The 9,615-nt window shown below is 37.0% G+C and overlaps 2 protein-coding genes across 2 annotated transcripts; both read left to right on the forward strand.

Annotated features, from left to right (window-relative positions):
- Positions 1–4,076: 4,076 nt before the first annotated feature.
- On the forward strand, positions 4,077–4,851 carry Cbr-his-24 (the record flags this gene model as incomplete). Its single annotated transcript, XM_002632650.1, has 2 exons — positions 4,077–4,322; positions 4,501–4,851. 2 exons carry the CDS (start codon positions 4,077–4,079, stop codon positions 4,849–4,851), a joined length of 597 nt encoding a protein of 198 aa, XP_002632696.1.
- A 3,927-nt stretch (positions 4,852–8,778) lies between these two features.
- Positions 8,779–9,269, forward strand: CBG26255 (the record flags this gene model as incomplete). The annotated part of the gene is made up of 2 exons (XM_045244895.1): positions 8,779–8,916; positions 8,964–9,269. 2 exons carry the CDS (start codon positions 8,779–8,781, stop codon positions 9,267–9,269), a joined length of 444 nt encoding a protein of 147 aa, XP_045100464.1.
- Between the last annotated feature and the right edge of the window lie 346 nt (positions 9,270–9,615).

Genomic DNA, 9,615 nt, shown 5'->3' on the forward strand with positions numbered 1-9,615 from the left:
TAGAATTCAAGCAAACTCACTTGAAGTCCTTAAAAGAGTCCCTAGAACAACCACGAGCCAAATCCAAGCACGCAATCACTCAAAACTAAATTCAAACTGTGCGCGCGCAGAGCGGGATAGCGGAGTGTCGTTGCGTGGTTAGAGGGAACCTTTAGAAGGGGTTGGAGGGTAGATGCCCCAGGCAACTAAGATCTAAAATCAGGATTTTAAAACAGAAAAAAATGCTTTCAAATTTTCGACAAAACATATGTGATATTCTTTCTAGATAATTCTTCAAGCTCTGAACGGATCAGAATACCCAGTTCTTAGTTTTTCAGTTTCTCACATATTTTTTCACCATTAAAAATTACTGTTTCATTTTCATTACGAACCTATGAGTCACCTAGAAGAAAAACCAACTGCCAACTTCAAAAGTGATTAACTGAAAAAATGTTTTTGGCATCATGATGAACATTCTGTTAATTGACAACTTTTTTATATCTGTAATAGGAATCGAGATAATTCGAGTCAAATTGTTTCTATTAGTGAGTGGTGTTCAAATTCGGCACCATGCCAAGTTTCGGGTTCGCTAAATGTATAGCGCCTCAACAACGGTTTAGCTGGTTTTGAAAACATGAAAACCTAAATCTAATCGGAACAAAAAGTAACTATTTCCAAAAACAATGCCAGGTTTCTGAAACAGGGAAAAATACATGAAAAATTTGAAAAATTCAACTAAATATCTTTAAAATTCTTTCTAGGTAATTCTTCAAGTTCTGGGCAGATCAGAATTTCAAGTCCTTTATTTTTACCTCCATTTCTATACCTCACATTATTCACCGTTAATCGAAACACCGCTGTTTCATTTTCATAATAAACCTGTGAGTCACCTAGCAGAGAATTCAATCGTCCCGACTATATTGCATTATATCTCGGTTTCTGTCAAAGATATCAAAAAATTATAAACTGATAAAATGTTTTTGGTGTCACGATAAACATTTTGTCAGTTAACGACTTTTTATATCTATCATAGGAATCGAGATAACTTGAGTCAAAATGTCTTTCTTCTATTATTGAGTGGTATTTAAATGTTGGCACTGTGCCAAGTTTCGCAGCTAACTTTGTAGCGCCGTAACAACGGTTTAGCGGCTTTAGAGAAAATTAAAAATAAGTGAAGCTAGGACAAAAAAGGACTTATAACAGCGGATTCTGAAACAGGGAGACACATAAAAGTTTTGTAAATAAATTTCCCCCTAAAAATCTGTAAAATGCTGTCTAGATAACTTTTGAAGCTTTAAATGAATCAGAATGCAAAATCCTTGAATTTTGATCCATCAAAAATAAGGTTCAGTTATCCCCCGTTTCCGCCTATCTTAAAAAAATTACTGTTCCATTTTCATTATGAACCTATGTCACTTGCATTGTGAATCACTCCGTGAATCAGCTTACGTATGAAGGCTACTAACTAGGGAAGGTTGTAACTGGGGTATGGGACTTTGATTTGAGGCCTATATCATTCGAAAGCTGAGAATACAAACCCACAAACAACCTTCCCTAGTAAGATTCTACCAACTTTCATCCGTTATTTTTCGATTCCTAAAAGAGATATTAGAAAGTTTTGAACTGATACATGTATTTGATATAAGGATAAACATTTTGTTAGTTGATCACTTTTGATATCTATCACAATAATTACAATAATCGATATATTTTGTGGCAAATCTAGAGAACCTTTTTATTACAAAGGGCCCTTCTATTACAGGTTTCAGGTTTTCCCATGGGATGTAACTCCAAGCAATCAGATAATACGTTTTCTTTTGAAAATACCCCTAAACAATCTGATTATACAACATTCCCATTGCTCATCAATCTTTCCCCACCACCCCAATCTGTCTTCCACCAACAGTTGGCACGTTGCCAAATGTGCGCGCGCACACATATACCGTCCTACAGGAGACGTCATATGAATCGGCTAGACGCAGAGAAATTGCTGACGTCATCGTCCTCTGCTTCTTTTTTTGCTGGTGGTGATGATGGTGTTGGGTGGTGACCTGTGAGATAGGGGGAGAAAAGGGTGTGGAGGAAAAATAATGAGTGGGAAAGGAAGACGAGGAATATTTGGGTAGAATGAAAAGAAGGAAGATGTGAGGCGGGAAATTCGGAAATCGGAATTAGAAAAAATTGAAAAAAAATCTTCTGGAACAAGAAAAGACGCTGGAATAGAATATGAGGATCTAAATGAGTTTGGAGCATCCAATATGGACCGAGATCTCAAGATGAATCGAACGTTTATAGGGTTTTTTTGAATCCAAGTTCAACTATCTATTATTGTTTTACTTTTATCTCTATGAATTTATATAAAGATTTTGAAACTGAGAAAAACAACATTGGAATTGAGCATCAAAATTAAGCATTTATAGTGTTTTTTTTTGAATTGGAAAACACGAAGAAAAAAAAAGGAGTAATTAACGATGACGCATTGTGTTTTTTACGATTTCTATGAATTGATGAAATGTTGTTGAAACTGGGAGAAAAAATATTGAATTGAAATTGTCAGAACTCAATTTTTCAAAAAATTAATTTCAAAAAAAATGTTTCCAGTTTCAGCATTTTCAGAATACCCAGAGTTGAATACAGTTAATATTTTGTACGTGCCTGACATAACAAAACAAATTGGGTCGAATGAAAAAAAGAAGGATGAGGTGGGAAATTTGAAGTTTGAAATTCAAAAGGATTGAGAAAAAGTTTACTGAAACAAAATAGGATGCTGGAACAGAATATGGGAGATGTAAATGATAAAAAGAGGGACCTTCAAATTATAGTATAACAAATCCCGATTTATTGTGTTTCTGCTGTTTCTACAAATTGATATAATGCTGTTGAAACTGGGAAATACCATTGGATTGTTGTCGTTAATATACATTTTTCCTTTGTTTTTTTTTAAGTTTCAGCATTTTCAGATTACCAAAAATTGAAAGCAATGCAGATTTTAGACCCTTCCAATTTTTAAAATTGTTAGAACAACAATCTTTGGAGACCCTCGAAATGTCGTAAAACCTGAAATAGAAGCACCCCTTTTGAGCTCAATTATCTCAATTCCTGTGCAAGATATCAAAAATCTGTCCATTGATGAAATGTTAAGGATATTATGATGAACATTTCATCAGTTTACAACTTTTAGATATATCTTACAAGAACCGAGAAAAATTGGTAACCAGTTAAGAGTGAAGGGGCACTTCTATTACAGGTTTTACGGTGACGTTGCATCCTAGCCTACGGATTTTCAGCACATATTCCTAATATCTGAAAATGATCTGAAAATATCTTCATATAGCTTCCCAAATCTTAAAATATCAGAAATCGTCTTTCTCCAAAGTGTTCCTCGTTCTGAAAGCACGTGTTCTCTGAACAACGCGGGTCTCGCCGAGCGAAAACAACACATAGAAATTGGATGGGGTGGCGCCAGGAAAACTGTAATAACTCTAAAACTACCAATGAGATTGTTTTGATTTTGTGTGCAAATTAAGGCTGGAGGTTTTAGCTATCGAATGAACTAAAAGAAGTTGGGGATCGCTGCTGAAAATCGGGAGAAAAATCGAGTTAAAGTCAGAGTTCAGAATTAGAATTTCGAAAAAACCAACTTCTCAACGCCAAGATTTGCTCATGTCAAAATGAAACTTATATGAGCGTGTAGAAAAAGTCTTTGGCTATTCAACAAACTTTGTTTCAGAGTGATAGCTTATCATTTCGAGGAGATATGTCCCTTTGAAGGAGGCCAACTCGGGCGCAAACCACTTTCCCCACTTTGAGCCTTTGCCACGCACTCATTCTTAGTCATTTTTGACCGGATTTTGGATATGTTGTAGAGGAAGTCTCCGTCTACAGGATTGTCAAAAAAGAATTTTCAAAAGTTAATTTAAAATACTGATTATGCTCGCTTTTCTGCTTATATCGCTTTTCGCGCCTCGTGTGCTATTCGGCGTCGCGAGGGGCGTGCAGCGATGTGTCCCCGCAGGGTGGTGGATGCCGTATAAAAGAGAGACGGGGTTGTCGACCAAAACCATCACTTTCCAAGTGTCTCTCTCCCGTTCTCAACAATGTCCGACGTTGCTGCTACCCCAGTTGCTGCCCCAGCCGCCGCTGCCCCAAAGGCTAAGGCCCCAAAAGCCAAGGCTCCAAAGGTCCCAAAGGTCGCAAAGGCCAAGACCCCAGCCGCCCATCCACCATACATCAACATGATCAAGGAAGCCGTTAAGGCCATCAAGGATCGCAAGGGAGCTTCCAAGCAAGCCATCCTCAAGCACATCTCTGCCAACTACAAGCTCGGAGAGAATGTTGTTCAAGTGAGTTAATTTTTCATTTTTTATTTAGAAAGCTCTTATTTAGGAAGCTATTTAGAAAACAAAAAAAAAACGTTTTCGCCTATTCCTTCGGATCTAAACAAAATCTAAATTTGAAAATAGCTAAAAGCAAAAATAACTCTCCTTAAAATTCCCCCAATCAATATTCCTTTACTTCCAGATCAACGCTCACCTCCGTCAAGCCCTCAAGAGAGGAGTCGCCTCCAAGGCCCTCGTCCAAGCCGCCGGATCCGGAGCCAATGGAAGATTCCGTGTCCCAGAGAAGGCCGCCGCCGCCGCCAAGCCAGCTGCCGCCAAGAAGCCAGCCGCCAAGAAGGCCGCCACCGGAGAGAAGAAGGCCGCTCCAAAGAAGGCCGCTGCCAAGCCAAAGAAGGCTGCCGGAGACAAGGTGAAGAAGGCCAAGAGCCCAAAGAAGGTCGCCAAGCCAGCTGCTAAGAAGGCCGCCAAGTCGCCAGCCAAGAAGGCCGCTCCAAAGAAGGCCGCTGCCAAGGCTGCACCAAAGAAGGCTTAAATTTTTCATGCTGCTCCTCCCCACCCACCCCTCTATACGGATCTCTCTCTCTTTTTTCTTTTTGCATAGAAATCTTCGCTAGTTTTCTATGCTTCTTCCCTTTAAATCCCCTGTAACGCCCCCTCTGAATACTACTGGTATTTGTATATACTCTGAAAAACCTTGAAACGTTCCTAAAATATTAATAAATAATTATAAAATATAAAAACTGTTTTCGCGTTTTTTTTTCTCTCTTTTCAGATGTCTCTCCTCAGTAAATCTTCTTGGGTCTTCTTTAGCGGGCTATCGTTCTCCATTCAATTCGTATTGGATAGATTGCGATAGAGCGCGTTTGCAAGCGTTCTGCTTTTCAATAGAATGTTAACTATTCCAGAAAGTTGAAAGCGCATTAAAAGATTATTGAAAAAAGTGCCAGTTTCAAATTCGTATTGAATAATCTCCATTTAAAAAAGAGAATCAATTTGTCACTAATCTTTGGAACTGAATTTTGAATATTTCCAACTACTTCTTGTACTAGTACCAAGTGCCGGAAAAAGTAGTTAACCATAAAATAGCCCCGTTTTCTCGGTTCCGGTAAGAGCTATCAAAAAATGATCAACTAACACAATTTTTGTTGTTGTTATGATGGACCATTTTTTCCCAAAAAGTTTTTGTGACTTTCAGAAGTTAACCTTTTTCCTGAAAAGCTATTTCCAAATTTAGCATCATTTTTGAAACTTTCAAGGATCAAAATTATGAAGTTGGTATGAGAAATAACCGAATGAGTAATTCCAGTTAGTTTGAAAATACGGAAATCATGAAACCGCAAAACAATTTTTTCAACTCATTCAAGTTCTCTTACTTAATAAGTTCAAGTACCTCAAATTGTGTGATCCTGTGGAGTTATTTCGTTTCAAAAACCTATCTACTTTAACAAATTTTATCTCAATTTCTGTAAGAGCTATGAAAAAGTTGTAAACTAATGAATTGTTAATCATAATATCATCAATATTTCATCACTTAGAAACTCTTCGATATCTTCAACAGAAAAGGAGATAAAGTTGCTTAAACTTCTGAAAGCAACAATGTAGCTAATGTCGTAACTATTGCTGTAAGTCAACCCAAATGAACAAAAAACCAGTAAAAGTTGCAAAAATATTTGTTCATACAGAATTGATTGCAATAAATCGCATTTGCAAGTTTTCTGTGTTTTCAATAGAAAATTAACTACTTTTGGCAGTAAAATGCGCCTTACAATTAGAAGCTTATGTACATATTGAAATAAAAACTCAGTATTAGTTTGGACTGCCCGAAAAAGAATTTCAATTTTGTCCCAGTTTTTCTCAGTTCCTGTTAGATTATCAAAAAGTTACCAACTAACAAAATGTTTTTGATAATGTGGTAAAAGTTTTGTCCGTTCAAATTTTTGATATCTCCCATAGGAAGCGAGATAATTGAGGTCAAAGTGCAGATATGGGCTTTAATTAGAGCAATTACCGTATTTTTGTGAGTATAATAATTGTTGTTTTAACTCTTGATGTCAATCAAAACAAACAAAATCTTTGGTGTGAAGAATTTGTCACTGTTTGTTTCCTTACGGTTCTATCAGGCTTCACCTAAAATCTACACCGGATAACATTCTTTGTATTTTTAGTTAATTATCCTTTTTCCTGAAGATGGCGAGTTGCCGAAACGTCGAGAAATAAACAATTGTTATATAAATTCATGCCTCCAACCGATAAGGTCACCAAGAAGATTCTTCACACCAAAGTTAAATATGCACAATGTACAAAAAACGGATTGCCAAAACCCTATCAATACAAACGAAATATGTAACATTCACAAAAATGCAGAAACAGTAGTTTTCAATTCTACAACCGGAGGAAACCCTAACGCCTGAAAAAACAATTAGCGTATTTCCTCTAATTGAAGCCCACATCTATTTGAAGCCCACCTCTAATAGAAGCCCACCCTGGCTGTGCATTTTCTTTTCGGTTAGGGTATCAATACTCTTTTTTGTTTATTTTTCTGGTACTTTCCGTTAATTCTTGTCGTTTTATAACTATTTCAGTTCAGTTGAAAACCGAAAACCCTCTAGTACAGATGGAGGTTGAAAAATAGAAGCCCATGGGCTTCTATTAGAGGAAATACGGTAACTATAAAACAGCCCTGTTTTCTCAGTAAACTAAAAAAAATGTTTCAGTTATTATGATCAAACTTTTTTTTAAAGTTTTTGAGAAATTCGATATTTTTCTGAAAATCGAACAGCGAGTGTGCAATGCTAGTTAGTTTGAAAATATGAAAATCATGAAACAGCAAAAAAATTTTCAATTGGTCCAAGTTCTCACTTTACAACGGATTCAAGTTTCTCTAATTAGCTCAAAGTGGGAAATTAAAGGGTCCTTCTAATCCTGGATTAAAGCTGTGCAATATTACCGTTGACCGTATCACAGTCTTGTTTTTACAGTAACTTTAATCAGCAATGCAACTGTTTGGATTTGCACAGATTTATTAAAAAAGCAGTAACTCTTGCAAAAGTATTCGGTCATACAGAAACGGTAATTTTTATTTTACAACTGGAGATAACCCTAAAACAATACCAATTTACTATTAGGTTCGCTAAAAAATAATGCGCTGCGCGTTTGTCGGAACGTATTTCTCTATCCAGAAAACTTTTTTGCTCCCACTTTTTTTTTATTCGAAAGAGCGTTTCTTTGCGCATCGTTTGATATATAATCTTAGTTTGTCATTTTTTTTTCTTATAAATTGGCGATTTCGCTTAGAAAATGTCGTTCCAAAAAATGCGGTGGAGAGTACAAATTTAAGTTGGTCAAAAATGTCGCACAAGCTCTTCGTTCTCGTTCTCAAAAGTTTTGAAACATAATTCTCTATAAGAGAATCAGTGCCGACGCTGGTTTGAACGTTTTCAAAATGGCGATGAAAGCTTGGAAGACCGTGAACACACCGTTCGACCAAAAATCATTGACAGTGAACTCCTGAGGGACGTAAACGAATCGGATTCTTGTCAAACGACTCGAAGTCTTGGAGAACAGTTTTCTTGTACTAATGGTGGTACTATCGAAAACCATTTGCACAAATTGGAAAATCGAACAGGTGCGGAAAGTTTTTCCCACAACAACCCTCTCCCCGCACCTATCGGAATTCTCCTTCTTCACTCGAAGAATATCGCCTTTTTTGATTCTCTTGTTAAAGTGATTCAATACGATAATACTACTTGAAATAGACAATGGTTGTCCCCTGGAGAACCGGCCATAACAGCTCGAAACGAGAGATACACGGAAAGAAGGTGATGCTTTATGTATGGTAGAAGAGCAAGGGTCTTGTACAGTTTGAAGTTCTGGAACAAGGTCTAACAGCCACTACTGAATTCTACCAATGATAAATGAGCCAAATGCAGAAAGCGTTGATTCCTTCATGATAATGCTCTTCCGCATGTATCATAAGTCACTCAGCAGAAAATCGAGGAATCGGGCTGGGGAGCTCTTCCTCATCCGCCAAATAGCCCTGATTTAGCGCCTTCCGATTTCCCTTCATTCAGATCTATGCGACCCTCATTAGCCTAGAACCACTCCGAAAGCCGGTATGAGACCGAAAAATGGGTAGTCGCCTACTTTGAGTCACAGTGGAGTTCTTCCACAGCGAAACCCATTTTTAGCGCGGATGTTAGCGACAAGTAGTTGATAATCATGGCAAATAGCTTTTGGATTAATATTGTCTACTTCCGTTTTTATGATAAATTTAATTGATCATAAAAACGCGCATTATTTTTTAGCCAACCTAATATTACAACTGATTGTAATAACCTCAATGATGACATATATTAGGTTCCGCCTCCACATCGTCTTCACATCGTCAATTGATCAAATGCAGATTATATAGATCATGAGTCCCCCGATTTACTCATTCCATCCATTTTCTCACCATCCTATGCCTCGCTATTCTCTCTTGCTCTTGATTATAATTCCTATTGCCAATGGATACATTTTCGATCCATCTCGAACACGAAAAGTTTTGATTGTGCCGAAAAACAAAAATGGATGGCACGATTCTGCAACTTTCGCGCCTGTAAGTTTTTAGAGCATTTTTTTCAACTAACCTAAAGTTTTTTTTAGATCGATCCTATACAAATAGGGACCCAGGACTGGGAAGATCTCACGGAAGTGGAAAGGTACTACTTGGAAACTAAAGGCACCCTTCGGTTCAGTGGAAGTAGTGCTTATGACTATGGGAATCAGGAGTTGAAGGACGACTATGATGTTAGCGATTACATTGATGAGGAAGACAAGGAAGACGATGATGAGAAAGGATCTGGAGACTATGGTGACGTCAGCAAGGAGGATGAGGATTCTGAATATGAAGGTTACCTTGAAGACGAATTCGACGACTACGACAACCAATATGAGTATGATAATTATTAGATTGTCTATTTCTCAATGCTGTTATTAATTTTCAATATTTGATGCAATGATTACACTCATATTAAACAAATATTTACCGTAAAACCTGTAATAGAAATGGCACCTACTCAACTTTGAGCCCATTTATCTCGTTTCTTGTCAAAGATATGAAAAATTCGTCAACTAATAAATTATTTATCATAATGTCAAAAACGTTTTATCAGTTGACACATTTTTGATATCTCGGATAAAAATTGAGATAATTGAACTCAAACGTAACAGTGAGCCCTTCATTTAATTCTTAAAGATTTCCACCCTTCTGTTTCCTTTTTCCACTTTATTTGCTCAATAAAATTCTGTTTTGATT

This window comes from Caenorhabditis briggsae, assembly GCF_000004555.2.
Source record: "Caenorhabditis briggsae complete genome, chrIV, whole genome shotgun sequence".
NCBI lineage: Eukaryota > Metazoa > Nematoda > Chromadorea > Rhabditida > Rhabditidae > Caenorhabditis > Caenorhabditis briggsae.